This window comes from Physeter macrocephalus, chromosome 11 (assembly GCF_002837175.3).
Source record: "Physeter macrocephalus isolate SW-GA chromosome 11, ASM283717v5, whole genome shotgun sequence".
NCBI classification, from domain to species: domain Eukaryota; kingdom Metazoa; phylum Chordata; class Mammalia; order Artiodactyla; family Physeteridae; genus Physeter; species Physeter macrocephalus.
The window spans coordinates 62590473-62610159 of record NC_041224.1 but is presented as its reverse complement, the minus strand read 5'-3'; the positions used below and the strand labels follow the sequence as shown (position 1 = coordinate 62610159).

General features: G+C 35.3%; 2 protein-coding genes across 2 annotated transcripts in view; one reads left to right on the top strand and one right to left on the bottom strand.

Moving 5' to 3' along the window:
• Positions 1-19687, top strand: part of UACA (uveal autoantigen with coiled-coil domains and ankyrin repeats) — an 85960-nt gene that overhangs the window by 21071 nt on the left and 45202 nt on the right. The window lies entirely within an intron of this gene.
• Positions 14416-15577, bottom strand: LOC102973700 (ubiquitin-conjugating enzyme E2 N-like). Its single transcript, XM_028495014.2, is given in 2 exon segments — positions 14416-15227; positions 15229-15577. Coding segments are annotated over 2 exon segments (447 nt in total). The 5' UTR covers positions 15537-15577; the 3' UTR covers positions 14416-15088.

The window sequence follows — 19687 nt, the reverse complement described above, 5'->3', positions numbered from 1 at the left end:
TAGAAATCTTCCAGTTAACTTCCAAACCCCAAACCAAGGGTATGTCCCATAAAGGTATCTTCCAGTACAATGTTAATATTATAATCCCCAACATTAAATTCTAAAATCAATTCAAAGTACTCAACAAAAATAGCAAAACTGAAACATTTGTTATTAATTCCTTTTTAAAACTTTTCTCTGATTATAGAAAATTGTAAATCTTTAGAAATTATCATTTAGATTGTGAAAAATCTCCATATTTACATATATGTGACATGTCAAGATATCCAAGATACATTATGTGAAAAAAGCAAGTTGGAGGACAGCCTATTAGTATAATCCTAGTTTGGTTAGTGGAGCTTTTTTATTTTAATTGGAAAAGTATACACCAAATTCTTCATTAAACTCTTAAAAATAGTTTCCTGTGTTTAAGGGGTACAGGAATGTGGGGTTCTCAAAGATATTCCTGGACCACACTTTAAGGGATGGGTTTAGATTTAGAGTGGTGTCGTTCTGCATGTTGAATAAACACATGCACCAGGTCATTTTGGTGCATATCGCTTGCCTGCTACATTCTGGCTGAGCTGCCCTGTGGAGTATTTTAGGTGATAGAGGACAAAGGAAGAATACAGCCAGTAAAGGGACCCAACCTTCAAAGAGAAACTCCTCTTCTTTGTTTATTTCAGAACTTCTTTGAAGAAAGTTTCTGAAATTAAAAAGACTTGAAAACCACCACCTGAGATAGCTGTCCATATCAAGTAGAAGTTCTAGGACAGTTTGAGGGTATTCAGTAAATTAAGTGTTACTACCTTATGTATATTTGGAGTTTTTAGTTTCTGAGAACATTTTCTCAATTATGTTCATTTTAGCCAGTTTAATCTGAGCAGGACAGATGAAAAGTGTATTAAAAATGAAAATATTTCTACCATGATGAAGTATTTCAAACAATTTATAAATAGGTTGCCAAAATAAATTTATCTGCTCTGTGGACAATAAAGTTCAGAAAAAATATCTATTTAAAATGGAATCAATCAGTTTTATAGTGCTTCATATTATTGCTATGTGATGCGATGTCAAATAATTTTGAAGTAACCTATTTGTTTTGATTATGTGCATTTTCTAATTGTTTTACAATCGTTGTTTATGTAATAAAGTGAGGAAAAAACTTTATGGATATTGCTCTTTGTTAAATAATATTTTTACATTTTTTAGAAACATAAATATTAATTTTCCTTTTATAGGTTACTCCCCCCACCCCAAATGCCAGGAAAGAGGAGGGAGACTTTTCCTTTTTATATTCCCTTCTCTATACTGTTGGCTGTTTCTAAAAACCATGAGTATGTATTCAATTCATAATCTAAAGAAGTACAATTCAGTCCTTAAGCAAAAGCTGCCTGTTTTCCTAACCTTCTTATACCTTAACCACAGCCTTATGCTTAAAATGAAGGAAATTTGGAGTTTAAGGTGGAAGCAAAGGAAGCATGTCTATGGCTGATAGTGAGAGTGGAAGACATGGATGGACTAGAATTGAACAATGTATGTGGCCAAGCATTGGTGGGCAGCTCCTCTCAGTATTCTTCTTGAGGTTCCTGGAACAGAATTGATGCCAGGGCCACCCCTAGCTCCAGACTTTGTAGGGCTCAGCTCAACTGTGGTTTTCTGTGAGATTTTTCTTGAAGCTCTTTGTATATCTTTATGATAAATCCCATTTTTCTTAAGGCAACTGAATGGGTGTTTTATTTCTTGCAAGTAAAGAAGCTTGAATAGAACAATATTCATTGCAGAAAATTCAGAAAATACAGAAAATATAAAGAATTCAAGTCTTCTTTAATCCCACATTCCGTAACTGTTAACTCTTTGGTTATTTCCTTCCATTATTTTTCTGAATGTTTATTCCTTAAAATTGTGACCTTACAACCTAGATTAATGTTTGCATGCCTTTTCAATGTACTGAGCTCTGTGATCTTATTTCTAGCTCAGAAGAAAATTAAAGCCAAGGTAAATGAGAATAATTGGGTATGTACTTTTTTTTTTTTTTTTTTTTTTTTTTTTGCTTTACGAGGGCCTCTCACTGTCATGGCCTCTCCCGTTGCGGAGCACAGGCTCCGGACGCGCAGGCTCAGCGGCCATGGCTCACGGGCCCAGCCGCTCCGCGGCATGCGGGATCCTCCCGGACCCGGGCACGAACCCGCGTCCCCTGCATCGGCAGGCGGGCTCTCAACCACTGCGCCACCAGGGAAGCCCGGGTATGTACTTTTAAAACCTGAATTTTGGAGAGATTTAGTTTTATTATGAAAAGATCAGCAAAGAGTATGCTTCTAAACTAATGAGAAAATCAGTGCCATTCACAGTTTTTTACACTTTCCTCTGTGTTGCTCATGTATTATATGTCTTGTAAAAGTTTGAATTAAAAGTTTTGTTAGGGAAGACTCAATTTCCTGTGGTCAGGAAATACCTTTTGTCACTTTGATAAATTCACATTCTGCTTGTTTAAGCAGAAACTCAATCTTGATTGGATTAGAAGAAGCTGAGGAACACTGAAAGTCCACTCAGGTATTAAATGTCATCTTATTATTGTATAATGAGAACTAAGTAGCTGACTAGTGGGCTGGATACCTCCATCCAGTCTATCCCTATAGGGAAGCAAGTTTATCAGAAGCTTGCCTGGTAAAGATAGCATCAGAAGAGTGGGAATGAGTTATACCATTCAAATGTTTAAAGCTATTGTATTTTGATGACTTGGTGTCCCTGTCATCTTCCTTGATTGTTCCTGCATGGTCAGTACCTGAATTCCTGAAAACCTTCCCTCTTAATGCACCTCTGCTCTCATTCCAGTATGTTCATAGGTACTTCAGTTGTGCTCCCACTCTTCGTTTCTATTTTTTGGTTAAATGATAACATAGGAAATTTTTAGATTTTCAATACATCATAATGCAGCTTGTGGCGATAAAATAACAATTGCTATTTTGCAGTCATAGGATTTGCTAAAATCATCAAATAAAGACAAAAATCTAATACATCTATCAAATGAATTTATCAAATATTCTATCAAATAAGATTTGAGTCTAGGAGATGTGTTGCAAACCTTGTTGCTTTTTTTGGTTGGAGCTTTCCTTGTTTTCTGGCTTTGGTATAAATGAATAGAGGAAAAGCCATTTGGGGCCAACATTTACTATATACTTGGGAATGCTTACTATGTAAGGAAAGAGTTAAATCTATAAAAAGTTCTCACTCTTTAAGGCAATTGGAGGTATGTGTTGGTTTAAAATAGTACAATATGCATATTTGTGAAAGAAGCCACGAAGCACACCTTTTAGCTGGTTATTGCTAGCTCTACTATTTTGCAACCACAGATTCCCTTGAAAAGTAAAACTCTTGTAGTACAGTGTAAAATACTCAATTTCAGACAAATTTTCAGCTGAATATTTGTTACAAAGCAAGTCACAGACATTAATTTTTTTTAAAAGTTTAAATCAAATAGTGTTAAAGGACTATCATGTTTAGGTTTCTGTGCTCTTAAAAATTCTTCTCTTTGAAAGGCACAACATTTTCTTTGAGTGTATGTGTTAAAGATATTTCTGTGTATTATTGTCTATCAGATTTTATGAACAGACTTTATGAGCAGCTTGCCTGAGAAGTAATACAAAGGAAAATATTCATAATGTTGCTTTATATTTATATGGCTACCTTTGTATGTGAAGTAGTCAGGTTTAGAAAGAATTCTTTGATTTCAGTTATCTGTTAATTTAAGTTTATTCAGTCACTCAACAGACACTTAAGTGCCTGCTCTATGCAGTCAAGTGGCTAGGTTGTGAGGATATGGAGTGCTACTCCCTGATCTTGAGGAACTTGTAGACAGACAAGGCGGGGAGACAGTATTACAGTGCTAACACATTTAAATATAAAGCTACAGCACTGTGTAATAAGCTCTGTGAAGGAGAGGTATACCATAATATACATAATAGTGAAGGTCTGACTTGGTCTGGGAAGTCAGAGAAAGTGTCTCTGCAAAAGCTGAGCTGAGATCTAAAAAAATGAGTTATTGTTAAGTAGCATAGAGGAAGGAAATGCTGTAATCAGGTACCCTGTGAGGGAACCTGGTACTTTTGAATAACTTCACTATGAAAGAGATTAGAGGGCTGGGAGAAGAGTATCCAGCTTCAAGATTACACTTCAGAGGTCAGTAGGGACCAGACCGTGAAGAATCTTAGAGGTCATGTTAAGGATTTGGTTTTGAGAGCAACAGGAAGTTATTAAAAGAGTGTAAGTACAGTAAGTTTACATTTTAAAAGTTAATCTCTTTGCATTTGATTGCTGTGTAGTAATTCTTAAGGAGTTATGCTGTGTAACCACAACTCAGCTCCTTGGTGGTGGTGGTGGCGGCAGTAATACTTAACTGCCACTTATTTTGCACTTGTTCTGTTAACTCTAATCCTTATGACTAATGAGGTGGTTGATATTACCTTCATTTGACAGATGAGGAAACTGAAGCTCCGAAGGAATAAATAATTTGACCAAGGTCGTTAGCAAATAAGTAATCAAGCTGGGAACTCACAGGGAACTTAGTCCCGGATTTTCTGATGCCAAATCCCTGTTGGCTAGTAGGAGCGAGTGCCCTCAACAATAGACCATTGTACTCTTTCTGGCCAAACTGTACGTTCAGACAAGTTCCCAAAGATGTTTTTAATAATGATAAATTAGTGCTTCTCTGAGACTGAGTGTTTAAACGAATTGAATAATAATAATAAGCTTCTCTTAGTGTCCACCAGGGGGAGCCAGAAAGACTGATATTTGAATACACTTTGGAATTCTCTAAGTTAGGAATATTCATTCGTAAGCAATTCTATTGAACGCATATTAAGAATAACCATTTAAATGAAATGTGTGTATTTTGATTTAAAAGTAAATATATATCTAGGTATTGAAAATGAGGAAGCATGTGTAACAAAATATAAAGTTGTTATTATCCCTTAATGATGGTTTTGCTAGGTTGTCTTTGCTGCTTTTGTTTTGAATATGTATTAGTCTTGTATAATTTTTCTACCATAAGTTTGTGTTATATAATAAAAAAACCTCTTATTTTTTGTTTATATGGGTGAGGTAAGGGCTATTAAATGGTTTATAACGTGTTTAAAATATTCCTTTAATCTAAAATGCATCACCGATCATTTTAATGCATTACTGATTTGCTTGAGAAATCCTTTTCATATCAGCAAGGTGAATTTAGGCCATCACTTAATCTGAGTCTTCAAAATTCTGAATTACTGTAGTCTGAATTTAAGAAAATGTATTCAGTAGAAATAAAAGATGTATTATTTTGGAGCCTTGGTTGTCACATTAATAAGAACATATTAGAGTATAAAAGAAGAAATTCATTATGAATAATATATTTATTTAATAGGATTCAGACTTAGAACTGAGTTCATGGTATCGGCTTTCTCTCGCATCCATTTGGTAGAATTGGCAAAAAGTATAAAACCAAGGTAACCCTTCTATGGAATGATTATTAAATAATCTGTACCCTTTTTTTTTGCCAGCATGGTATAGAAAAAAATTGAAGTTTAGAATTAGATAGTCTTGAATTTGAACTTTTACTGTGTCGCTTGGTAGCTATTTAACGTTGGCAAGTCAGTAAACTTCTCTAAGTTTCTTTCTCTTTATACGGAAAATGAAGATGGTAATAACAGTCTTTTTTGCTTATAGTTGAGGACTACATGAAGTGTATATGAAGTGCTTATTATTAATAATAAATGTTAATTTATCAGGTTTGCAACCTTATTTTTATTTTTGCCACAACCTCACTTTCAACAACTAAACTGAACTTATTTATCCTTTTAGTAATCTGTATTTACTCATACCCCTAGCTGCTACAGAAACATAGATCCTTCACTAACTGTACTAGTCTATAACCACAGCATCTTGCACTATATTCAGCTACCAAAATAATAGCTACGCATCGCAGAATCCCTCCCCTTTTTACCTTTTGCTTCATTTGATTTCTGTATTAATCAACTTTGCTACAGCAACAAATAACCCCCAAATTTTGGTGGCTTATAACCACATTACATTACACATAGACTCTGGGCTGCCTGTGCAGAGTGACTCTACTCCACATGTTTTCATTCTAAGACCCAGACTGAAGGAGCAGCCTCTGTCTGGACCTGCCATTTATGTGGTACTGAGAACTCAGAGGGCTGGCTGAAACTTGTGATACCTCTTAAAGCTTTTGTTCAGGTGTGGAGTGCTTCATGACTGCCAAAGCATGTCACGTGGCTAGGCTCAAAGTCAGTGAGGCACAGGGACAAATATTGTTCCCATTGGAGGTATAGGCAAGTTATAAATTAATGGGCAGGGCTGTATAGCCTCTTCCAAGGATGGGCATGGTAAAGAGTGAACAATAATATAATCTACCACAATCTGTCCTCTTGATTACAAATATTAATTTTCTTCCCTTCTGCATACTAGATTTATTTATCCCTTCCTCCAGAAAAATACCCCAAGAATTTCTTTCAGTCGTTAGAATTTCTACATCATTTCTGTATGTAGATTTTCTTGACCCAGAGACCAGTTATCTTCCACCCTCCATCTCTCCAACATACAATGTTGGAGCAGGGATAGGCTATCCACAGTAAACCCTCCTGTTAAGAAAGGGGAAGAATGGAGGCACATAGCATTCACACTACAATTGTCCTTGGCAATTGTAAGAATATTCTTGGGTGAATATAATGAGGCCTCCTCTTCTTGGCACTAGGGAGTGTTCCTTGATTAGGCCCTGGTTTTGGTCCTTTGTGAGGCGCTCTAGTCCGCTGTTTTCCGTGGCCGTTGGCTATGCCCTCTGTGAGGTATTTCCTTTAATATACCATGTTCATCCATATTGGAACAGAGTATTGGAGGGTATACCCTTCTTAGCTGGGGAATGAGGTAAGTGTTGAGCAGCTTTCTTGGTCTGCTTCTTGTCTACAGAAATTTGGGGACCCAAAGATGGTCTAGAAGAGTAACAGACCCTTAACTCAGTCTGTATTGTTTTGGAAGTTGTCTTTTGTCTTCTTATCTATTTGATTTTAGTCAGATCCATGTGCCATGCGCTAGCTATATCCTCAATTCTTTGAGATATATATGCATTTTTCTCTAGACATCAATACAATTATCTTGAACTTATCAGGCTTCTGTGGGACCACATCCTTAGTCTCTTCCTGTGGCGAGTTCCCCTCCAAGTCATTTTGTTCCACTGAAAGGGTTTACTGGGTGAAAGGAAAACATTTGTTTCCTTTACTCACAACTCACAATACTTTTGCACTCCCAAGTATGTGTGGGTTTTTCCACACCAATCAATTCTCCAGTTCTCTGTGGGCACCGACTGGGTGTCCTATAAGGTAACTCAATTCTGCCACTACCCAGAATTAGCTCAGACCTTACAGGTTAAGGGCTCAGTCCTGCAAGACTGCCCCTCTCCCACTTTAGATGCCAATCACAAGTCCAGTCATTTCACCAAGTTGTCTAATATTTTCTACCTAACAGTTTTATTTACCACTACACTATGTGGTTTGCCATTACAGTTTCCTTGCTGTCTGCCACCTGGCCTCAATGCCTACATCACATACTTTTATTATTTTTGGTGGTGGTGGTGATGAAAGTAGCGCCCTACTTCTGGTACCAATTTCTACAGTGTTCAGCTTTGTTGTAGTAATTACCTCCGCATTTCAGTGGTTTCTCAAAATAACAAACTTATATTTCCTACTGACTTTATGTTGTAGACTGTGAGTCAGCTCTGTAGAAATAGCCTGTGACTCCCCTCCAGAACCAAGGCTGAAGGAACAACCCTTATATGAAATCTCTTGACAAAGTACTGAAGCAAGAAGGCTGGCCCAAATTCGTGTTGCTGCTTCGAGTTTTTGCTTAGATGCGATGTACATCACATCTGTTCACATTCTATTGGCCAAAACATATGACATGGGCAGTCCCCAAATCAATAACCCAGGGACGTCTATTCTTTCCCTATGAGATTATATACAAGTCACACATCTACATGTGGATGTATATATATAATCATCTTGCAAGGAAGTAGGGGATTGAATAATCTCAAATAATAATACTGTCTACCACAACTTTCTCACATAGTTTTGGATAATGCACGAAAATCAGAGTATATCCTTTTTAAAATTTAATGTCATATTACCTTAATATATTGTATCAATCAGGGTTCTCCAGAGAAATAGAACTAATAGGAGATATCTATATATTTGTATCTCATAGATATCTATATCTAAGAGAGAGATTTATTTACTTTAAGGAATTGGCTTACATGAGTATGGGGCTGAAAAATCTGAAATGTGTAAGGCAGCCCGGCAGGCTAGGAACTCAGGCAGGATTTCTGTGTTACAGTCATGAGGCAGGATTGCTTCTCTGGGAATTTTTAGATTTTGCTCTTTAGGTCTTCAAGTAATTGGATGAGGCCTACCCCAAATTATCAAGGGTTATCTCCTTTACTTCAGGTCTGCTGATTTCAGATGTTAATCACATCTATAAAATACCTTCATAGCAACATCTAGACTCCTGTTTGACCAAACAACTGGTCATCATAGCAGAGCCAAGTTGTCATATAAAATTTACCCTCATATGTACATAATGCTATTTTGTAGAGAGTAGAGTATAAATACAGAGAGTACTTTCTAATAGGTCTCGTGGAAAGGCAGCAAACAAATTAGCTTGATCACAACTAATAAACTAGATGTATTTTGGCTGAAGATATTTGAGCATCTAAAACGGGTTGGCAAACTGTGGCCCACTGCCTGTTTTGTTTTTTTTTTTATAAATAAAGCTTTATTGTAACACAGCAATGCTGTTTTTTGTTTTTTGTTTTTTGTTTTGTATATTACCTGTGGCTGTTTTCATTCTACAGTGGCAGAGTTGAATAGTTACAACAGAGACTACATGGCTTGCAAGTCCTAAAATACTTACCATCTAGCCCTTTACAGAAAATGTTTGCCAACCCTTAAAGAATACATAGAAATGGTGCTTGCGGTCCTTGCTCTGTTATGGTCCACTTCTAGTTCAGTATTTCCATTCAAGTAGGAATGTATACTTATTAAGCATTACAGTAGCAATGTTTTATTGTTGCAAGCCACATATTTTATTAGATCCATAAAATTTAATAATTTCTTAATTGTTTCATTGCACAGCCATTCAGATTTTTTAGATCACATGCTGAGTTCAGTTTTTATGGATAAAATATATATGAATCCTGTTAGTTTTTAAATGAATACTTGTGTATCTTTGGGAATGAAGAGAAAGTATTTTTTCTATAAAATTTGATCAACTTCATATTATTACAATTGCAGAATTCATTGGATGTATCTATTTTCCTTCTTTTAAGATGGTTAAAAAGGTATTTCTGTGCCCAGCTTATCCCCTTTTTTTAGATAATGGGTTAAAAAAAAAGTAAACTATTATTTTTTAATTTGATTGTTCTTGTATCTGTAAAATTGAGTTAGAGTACAAGATGTATTTTTTTCCCTACCAAATAGTAAATTGCAGCTTTTGTTAGTAGAGAGTTAGAGAGAGTCTAGGCCCTGGATTCAGACAGTCCTAGGTTTAAATGTAGTGTTTTAGAACAACAGCTATTTTACTTGCTGCTGACTTCATAGGTCAGCAATTTGGGCTGGGTTCTGCTGCATGGTTGTTCCACTGGCCTTGTCTGGGGTTACTCATGTGGCTGCCAAGTCATCTGGTAGCGCCTATAGTGCTGGGTGGTCTAAGTTGGCCACGCTGATGTGTCTGGCACTTTATGCTAGATTGCATGAGTGGGTGGCTGGGCTCTTTCTTTCTTAAGCTCTCTCATGCTCTGGGTCACTAACTTGTTTACGCTGTGTCAGCAGCATCCCAAGAGGGGAAGCTGTAAGGTCTCTTGAGACTTAGATTCAAAGTTCTACAGGGTCACCTCTGCCACATTCTACTTGTCAAAATAAGTTACAAGTCCAGCCCAGATTTACGGGATGAGGAAATAAATGCCATCTTTTGATGGGAATCATGGCAAGTCATATAGCAAAGAGTGGGCTTACAGGAGTGAAAGGAATTAATAGTAGCTGCACAGTCCAACACTGTAAATTGCTTAGTTTCTTTATGCCCCATTTGGAAAGTAGAAATAACAATATGCCTTAGAGAGTTCTTCTTATAGTGTAACAAGTATTTCTTAAAGAATTTTGAAACTGAATCTTTATTTTAAATGCTGTGTTTTCTTGTTATATACCTAAATATCATGAGAGTATTCATTCTTTCTCATTGTTAATTTGGTCTGTATTTTTAATATGGGAGAAATATATTAAGACTCACTGGAAGGAAATCCTGCTTAAAAAGCTGTGTGGGAAGAGTTATGCATGTGTGTAGAACTATTTATTCATTTCATAATTTTAAAAAAGCAGTTAACTTCTAATGTGTTTACAAAAACATATATTTTCTTATAACCCTCTGTTTGTACGTATCTTTATATTTCCCGCTTTTAATTTTAAAAATACTGGCTAGTAGGGTAAGACTTATTATTAGTTCAATTCTTGAAGGGTCTTTTGAGTTCTAGCAAACATATTTTTGTTTAGCTAATGTTTCTTTGCAAAGCCAAGAAAAAATAGAAAGCCAAAGGAACAAAAATATCTCTTATTTTTCACTGTGGTCAAACCCCATCAGAAGCTCTTTTTTAAGTGTATCTGTTTTGCTTTTTACTTTATCAAGAATAAACACAGAATGCTTCCTAAATCTGTCCTGTTTTGAGATATATATATATATCAAACATTAGCCAAAATGTTTGTTAAAACTCGTCAGAGGTATTACTCTGTTCATTGGTGTATGTAAGGTGGGGTAGGAGGCATAATAGACCCTTCTCTGTTTTTACCTTTATATTGAAAAAATTTCACTCATGACATTTAGGCATTTAAAGAATTCTAATTTGAATACATTTTTTTCTAAAATTTTCTAGGGAAAAAGTTTATATTTATTTCTCCCAAATAACCAATTGCTTAACATTTTAAAGGGAATCTTAAACAAAATCTTATTTATCCAGCCTGAGAGCTCTATTCTTGTATGATATACATTTATAATTTTTTGTGTTTAAGATCTATATATATATTTACTTTAGCATTTAATGCTTCTTCTGGTGAGGAAGGGTGAAATAAGTAATATTATGAAACAAATGATGCTTATTAAAATTGGAGAGGCAATTTCCTGTCTATTTTAAATAACCTCTTTTGGGTCCCTAGACAGTTCTAATAAAGGAGCAAATACCTGCAATAGTTAGGGGTAGACAGTCTGGTATTTATACAACAGACTAGAATAGAATCAAACCAGGTGGTTAGGAAATCTTATCAAAGCAGTGCTGAGTCTTTTTGACTCCAGTTGTTTAAAGTTTTTTTAGATTTCGTAGCACCTTCAGTCCTTAAGATGTTAGATTTATTAAGTAATAATAATATAGTTATTATTATTGTTGTCTTTTTTGTGCTTGACATTTTTATGTAGAGAAATCCAGTAAAGCAGGATTAAGCCTGTTAACATCTTAATCAGAAAAATGATTGATGGGGTATAATTTTCCCTTTCCTCTATTTGTTCCATTGAGTCCTGACTATATAGTACTTTCAGATCACACAGTGGCAGGCTTGAGAGGATAAGATGGGGTCTAATTAAATAATAAATAATTTTATTAAAAAATAAATAATTTTTCTGATAAGGAAAAATCAGAAAGGGAAGAGAGTCCGGGGTCTGGGAAGAAGACAGTGGATGCGCAGCTTTTGTTTTCCTGGTTTATTTTAACATTCTTTTTTTCCTTTTTCTATTATGTAAGCTCTAATTTGCTGTTAAATAAGAAAGAAGAGTAAATAATCTTTGGACTAAATGGAATGGGGGAAATATTTCTGTCATCAATCCAGTGAACTGTAGAACAGCTTTTAATTGGGCAGCCTAATCTTCAAGGAATGTTTATGCTTCATGAGCTTTGCTTTCTGCTGTTTGCTCCATTTTCAGTTGTGGCAGAGCTCGTCTTGGGTTTAGTAACAGGAATGGTGATAATTGTAGGATACTGTGGAAGCCTGTTGTACTTTTGTTTCAATTAGATATTTAGGGGTTTGCCTAAATGTATGTGTTGTTTAGCTTTTATTTAGGATTTTTTTCCCCTCGGAGAAGACTTTATTTAGTTGCCTCTATGTTCTTTTTCTTGAAGAGCCTTATCTTGAGGATGTGATTGTGAAATTCTGTTTTTGGGGGTGCTATTTCTCTTTTATGGTGGTTTTTTTAGTGTAGTTCATTGCAAAGTTTGTTTAGGTTTCCAGGTCTGAGGTGGGTGAGGTACATTATGATATTTATTATGTTAAGATAATTGATTAATCTTATAAACATTTCAAGGCAAGTTAAGACTTAGCTGTATATTGTTCAATATAAATGCTTGGAAGTGAAAAAAAGTAGCACTTTAGGATGAATTATTTTTTTAGACTTGATTCTAAAGTGGCCAAAAGAACCTTATGAAGAAGAGTTGCTTTAGTTCCTGAGTAAGTCCCTTTTGAAAAATTTTGATGACAAAACTGGGGAATCTCACATTTTAGATCTGGTAGTGCCTGCCCCCCTCCCCCTCCTCATCCCGTGATCCCTCTTACTCATTATTAGTCAACTAAACTGGCCTTCTTTCAACCATGCCAAACTCACTTCATTGCTTGTTCTCTTCTGAAATGTAAATTCTCTCAGGCTGGCTCTTCCTTTTCACTCCGATCCCATCTTCAATATCGCGTTCTCAGAAGTTTCTGGATTACCCAACCCAATAGTCTATCCCCAGCATTCCATCGCATTTCCTTCCCAATTCTCATCTGATAGTTTTTTTTTTTCTTAGTTGTTTAACCCTATTTTGTTCCTTTAGAACATCAAATTCCATTAGAAGAGAGACTTTGATATGTTTATGGCCTTGATGGTGGTGGTGGTTTCACTGGAATAGACTTATTCTCAAATTCATTGAGTTGTATACATTAAATATGTACTGCTTTTTACATGTCAATTATACTTTAATAAAGTAGTTTAAAAAAGGAGAGAGACTTTGGCTGTCTTACTCACTTCTATATCCCTAGTGCCATGCATGACATGTAGTAGGTGCTTCATTAAAGTTTGCATAGGCAAATGTGGAAATTTTTGTCCTTTTGTGTTTTTTTGCTGTAAAGGACATCTAAGTTTATGATGTTTAAATTTTTTAAAGATACTTGCATTTTTACATCAAAGATTTATTTTCAGATCATTTGAGAAATGGAAATAGCTTAATTAGTGGAAAGGACTGGACAACAAGTCATAACAATAGGATTCTCTAATCATTCTGCAGCTAACTGCAATTGCCTTATACAAAATCCCATAATCTCCTAGTGACTCAATTTCTGCATGTATAATATGAGAAACACTGTTAGCATTTCACATGATGGGGCTGAGGGAGGTAGTAGGGGTAACACTATTCAGGGATTTGTAGACATCATAAAGGAATTTGTCTGTCTCCTACAAGAACAGAAAACTACTGAAGGATTTTAAGCGAGGTGGGAGAAGGTATTTGGAAGGGAGTGGTGTAGTGGTGGTGCTATGATTAGGTTTTCATTTTGAAAATCACTCTGGCTACAGTGTGGAGAATACAAGGGAAGGGGCTGGAATGAATATAGACAGAATGTTTAGGAGATTAATGCAGTTATCCTGGTAAGGAATGGTGCTAACTTGAAGTAGGGTAATGTCGATGGGCATTACCCTACGATGAGCTGGTGGATTTGAGTAATAATGGGGAGGTAAAGTCAGTGGGATTTGGTGAGTCAGGTGTCAAGACTCATTTCTAGGTTTCTGTCTTGTACATGGTATCATTTACTGTGTTAGTGAAACTTGGAATAGGATCAGATTTCAGGAGGAAGAACATGTTTATAGTTTGGGACATGGAAGCACTGTTAAGACACTGAAGAAGAATTGTCAAGAAGATATTTGAATACATGGGCCTAGAGATAGAGAAGCCTGGGTTGCAATATGGGAGTCATATGTGAATAGATTTTTAAATTGATATATCATGAATATGAAGTGCTTCATAAACCATAAAGGGCTACAGTTGTGTTTAGTTTCCTAATTTGTGGTGCTATTTCAAACCTGGTGATTTCTCTCCTCATCTTTTATTTTTATATTATTTTTTATTTTTATTTTTATTTTTTATTTTATTTTTTTGTGGTACACGGGCCTCTCACTGTTGTGGCCTCTCCCGTTGTGGAGCACAGGCTCCGGATGCACAGCCTCAGTGGCCATGGCTCACAGGCCCAGCCACTCCGCGGCATGTGGGATCTTCCCAGACCGGGGCACGAACCCGTGTCCCCTGCATCGGCAGGCGGATTCTCAACCACCGCGCCACCAGGGAAGCCCTATTTTTTATTTTTAGAATAACAAAAAATATTTTACTAAAACATAAGATTTACAGAAGTTTCCAGACAAGCCATACAAAATGGTTATAAGCTTTTTCTTGAAGGGAGGATTCTACACTTGACGGCAAAGTCACAATGTTATTAGTGAGGGTTGTGATGTTTGTTTAATGTTCCCATTTTGGTTCAAACAATCAAGCTTGTCCATCTACAACATCTAAATAAAGTTAGACTTGGCTAGAGAGCATATTCTAAAGAACTGGCTAGCTGCTTTTAATCACTGCAATTAGATCATCAAAAAAAGGGGGAAAGGAGCCCATAAAATTAAAATAAAACTAACTTCCCCCTCACCAAGAAAAATAAAGAAAGAAAATAAAGAAAAACACCTACCCCCCCTGCAGCTAACCCTGACAACTACCTTCATTCACAGTGCTTTCTACTTAAACCATGATGGGGGAAATGAGTAAAAGCAGAAAGGACCCATTGCTTTTAAATGTTTCGCAACAATCCAGATGATACTTCTAGCCTCTGCTCATGCTTTACAACAGTGAATCAGGACAAGACGTATTTGCTAATGGGCATTTAATCATCGAAGGACTGAAGATGTCTGGGCTTTTATTCTGTAATGTTTCTAAAACTGTGTCCATTAAATGCAAACAAAAAAGGAAGAAGTCTTGGCGGAACTGGAGAAGTGATGCACATTTGACGATCGGATTGATTTAAATATTATTCATGGCATATAGCCTAGTCCATGCTCTAGCTGTTTCTATGGCTTGGGCTTCATTGGTCTTCCACTGCTTCGCTACATCATTTGCTAAGGGATCATCTGGATTGGGAGCACTTAACAAAGCCTGGATCTGTGCGGATCTACAGTGCTGGGGACCGCTTATCTTTCAAAATATCTAAACATATTCTTCCCAAATTGTCTACATTAGGATGATAAATTTTGGTCATGAAACGTACTTTAGAGGCTGCCATTGGGTATTCTTCTGGAAGGAATAGTTCAAGTTTAAAAGTCCCTTCCTCAAAAGGGGAATCCTGAGGCTCATCAATGACCACATGAAAATAACGGGTGTTGCTCTCATCTGGTTCTGCTTTAATGCTGGGAACTGGTTCTGCCAGCAAACGCTGGGTTTCCTTGATAATCCTGAAGGGTAGCCCAGCCATCTTGTCAGATCCAGAGTTCAGCCTCTGGTGTCATCTCCCTACTCATCTTTTAGTAGATAGTTTAGTCATTTTTTTCTACAAACTTTTTTCTGATTTCCCTCTTTTGAACTACTTCTATACCTTACATGTAATTAATGTGGTATTATAGCAGTGTATTATGATTATGTGCATGTTTACATATATATGTGTCTTTTTCATGTTGTGAGATCAGTTAAAGAAAGTGACTGGGTTTTATTCCTGTGAATTGCCTGAGGCCAGGTCTCATGTATGTTTTGTTCCCTATGGTATATCCAGCACCTAACGTGTGGTGTAGCACATATCAAATGATCATGTATATTTGAATGTTGAGTCAAGTATTCATATCCCTTTACACATAGGTGCTCAGTAAATTTTTACTGAACAAATATCCCATCTTTTGGCAGTTATTCAGTACTTATTTTATAAACATTATATAAAAGACAAAACTCTTTTGCTGCCTCTCCTTACCTGTATTAGGAGTTTTTGATCTTGGGGCTCATGGACTCCATACTTGTAGAGAGGAGATCAATGAACCCCCTGAAAATAAATGTAAATTTTTCTGATTCTGTGCTTATGTATAATTTTTAAAAGAGGGTCCATTGCTTTCATCAGATCTTAATGGGGTCTATGACACCAAAATGATGAAGATCTGTGAATTAGATACTTTTCTTTAGCATGACTTTTCTTGGTTTTAAGCAGTTTTCTATGAAAGTTTTGTGGTAATCCTGTATATTTCTCTTTTGGATAATGTATCCAAAATTGCCTTTAGTCTAAAACTGGTCTTGAAATCACATTAGCTGTGGTCTGTTGAGTCCATCCCTTAAATATGTAAGTACTTTATATGAATTTGCATATATTTTAAAGTCTACTTGTTTATTTGCATCTATAAAGTTCTTCTCAGGAGACCTTCTATCCTAAATATTGCATAAATGAAACAACTGTTGGGACTTATTTATGTTTAAAAAATTTTTATTAAACCTTTTAACAGAGAAGAAATTTGAGCTTAATATACAAAATTTTTAGAAATTTTTTTCTGCATGGTGGAATTATAGGTCATTTCTATTTTTATATGTAAAATTAAATATACTACAGATTTTCTACATTGAAGATGAATTACTTTAAAAATTTTTTAAATATCATTTAATTTCTGAAAAAGTTACAAATTTGCAGTTGATGCTAATATGAGGGAATCACTGTCAGAACTTTTAAGTGATTTCCTTTATGGTGATCTAGAGTTTAAAGATATCATCCATTTAGGTCTACCTAGTGAAATAACTGCTTTGTGTTAGAATGTTATATTTATTCTCTAGAAATAGCTGTATTTTGACTTTTACCATAGATGTGTTGGCTTGCTGCATTCTGAGTTTGATGAATATCTTCTTTTCAAACCAGTGCAGCACTGAAGTATAGAAATACATTTATTATAATATGTGGTAAACATTAATGCTTTTTAAAAATACTTACTGCTTCTTTTTAGAATGCTTTCATTTGATGGCACAGGGCTCATCTTGTAAGTATATGGCTGTGAATGACAATAGCTTCATTTTAATCCAGAGAAGACTGAGTGGAAAGGATATATACTGCGTTTCCTGACATATTAATGAATCAGTGAAGGGTCTTGGTAATAAGCATGTAATATAGTTTAAAAGTTTATACATCAGATTTATTGGACCATGTATCAAAAGTGCATGAAATATACAGAAATTGAGAGAATAGTTTAGTATAATGAACCCCAATGAACCTATAACTCAGCTTTAACCATTATTAACCTATGGCCAATCTTGTTTCATGTATATCCTCACCCTCTTAATTTTGTTTTTAAAAAGTTTATTAATTGATATGAATCATGCTAATGATATTGTGAGAGTCTGCATTTCTTTTGTTTTATTATTTTTACTTTTTAGTTGTGGTAAAAAAATACACACAGTTTACCATCTTAACCATTTTTAAGTGAATCTTTCAGTAGTGTTAAGTATATTCACATTGTTGTGTAAATTATCACCAGAAGGTTTTCATCTTGCAAATCTGAAATGCTATATCCATTAAACAACAACTCCCCATTTTCCTCTTTCCCCAGACCATGGTAATCACCATTCTACATTTTGTTTCTATGAATTTGACTACTTTGGATACTCATATAAGTGGAATCATACAGTGTTTATCTTTGGAGGGCTGGGATTTATTTCACTTAGCATAATGTCCTAAAGATTCATCTGTGGTGTAGCATGTGACAGAATTTCCTTCCTTTTTATGCCTGATTCATATTCCATTGCATGTATATACCACATTTTGTTTATCCATTCATCTATCAATGGATATTTGGGTTGCTCTACCTCTTGGCTATTGTGAATTATGCTGCAGTGAACATGGGTGTGCAAATACCTCTTTGAGGCCCTACTTTCAATTCATTCAAATATGTACCCAGTAAAGGAATTGCTGGATCATATGGTAGTTCTATTTTTAATTTTTTGAGGATCCTCCATCTTGTTTTCCATAGTGGTTGCACCATTTTTCATTCCCACCAACAGTGCCCAAGAGTTCCAGTTTCTCCACATCCTTGTCAACACTTACTATTTCTATTTTTTTGATAGTAGCCATCCTAATGGGTGTGAAGTGATATCTCATTATGATTTTGATTTGTGTTTCTCTAATTTAATGATGTTGAGCATCTTTTTATATGCTTGTTGGTCATTTGTATATCATCTTTGGAGAAATGTCCATTCAAGTCCTTTGCCCATTTTTAACTGGGTTATTTGTTTCTTTATAATTGAGTTACAGTTCTTTACATATTCTGCATATTAAACCTTCATCAGATATATGATTTGGAAATGTTTTCTCCCATTCTTTAGGTTGCCTTTTCACTCTGTTGTTTGTATCCTTTGATGTACAGAAGTTTGTAAGTTTGATGTAGTCCCATTTGTCTATTTTTGCTTTTGTTGCCTGTGCTTTTGGTGTCATATCTAAGAAATCATTGTTAAATCCAAAGTCATGAAGCTTTTCCCCTATATTTTCTTCTAGAAATTTTATATTTAGATGTTAAATATAAGTCTTTAAATTCAGCCTTTAATCATTTTGAATTAATTTTTCTATATCGTGTAAGATAAGGGTCCAACTTCATTCTTTTGCATGTGGATATCCAGTTTCCTCAACACCATTTGTTGAAGAGACTGTCCTTTCCCCATTGAGTGGTCTTCTCACCCTTGTCAAAGATCATTTGACCACATATGTGAGGGTTTATTTCTAGGTTCTTTATTCTATTTCATTGATCTAAGTATCTGTCTCTATGCCAGTACCATACTGTTTTGATTACTGTAGCTTTGTAATATGTTTTGAAATCAGGAAGTGTGAGACCTCCAACTTTGTTTTTCTTTTTCAAGATTATTTGGCTGTTTGGTTTCCCCTGAAAGTCAGTATGAATTTTAGGCTGGATTTTTCTATTTCTGAAAAAAATGCCTTTGGAATTTTGATAGAGATTGTGTTGAATCTGTGGATTGCTTTGAGTAGTATGACATTTAACAATAGTAAGTTTTTGAAGCTGAACATGAACTGTCTTTCTATTATTTGTGTCTACTCTAATTTTTCAGTAATGTTTTGTAGTTTTTGGTATACAGGTCTTTCACTTCCTTGGTTAGGTTTATTCCTAGTTATTGTATTATTATTTATTTTTTCAAGTTAGTGTTTTTGTTTTGTTTTTAACATCTTTATCGGAGTATAATTGCTTTACAATGTTGTGTTAGTTTCTGCTATATAACAAAGTGAATCAGCTATAAGTATACATATATCCCCATTATTGTATTATTTTTGATGCTATTGTAAGTGGAATTGTTTTCTTAATTTTATTTCTGGATTGCTCCTTGTTAGTGTATATAGAAGCACAATTGATTATTGTGTTTTGATTTTGTATCCTGTAACTGTGCTGAATTCATTTATTAGTTTTAACAGTTTCTTTTTCTTGTGGAATTGTTAGGGTTTTCTATGTATAACATCATGGCATCTGCAAACAGAGATAATTTTACCTCTTCCTTTCCAATTTGGATACTTTTTTTTTTTTTTTTTTTTTTGTGGTACGCGGGCCTCTCACTGTTGTGGCCACTCCCGTTGCGGAGCACAGGCTCTGGACGTGCAGGCTCAGC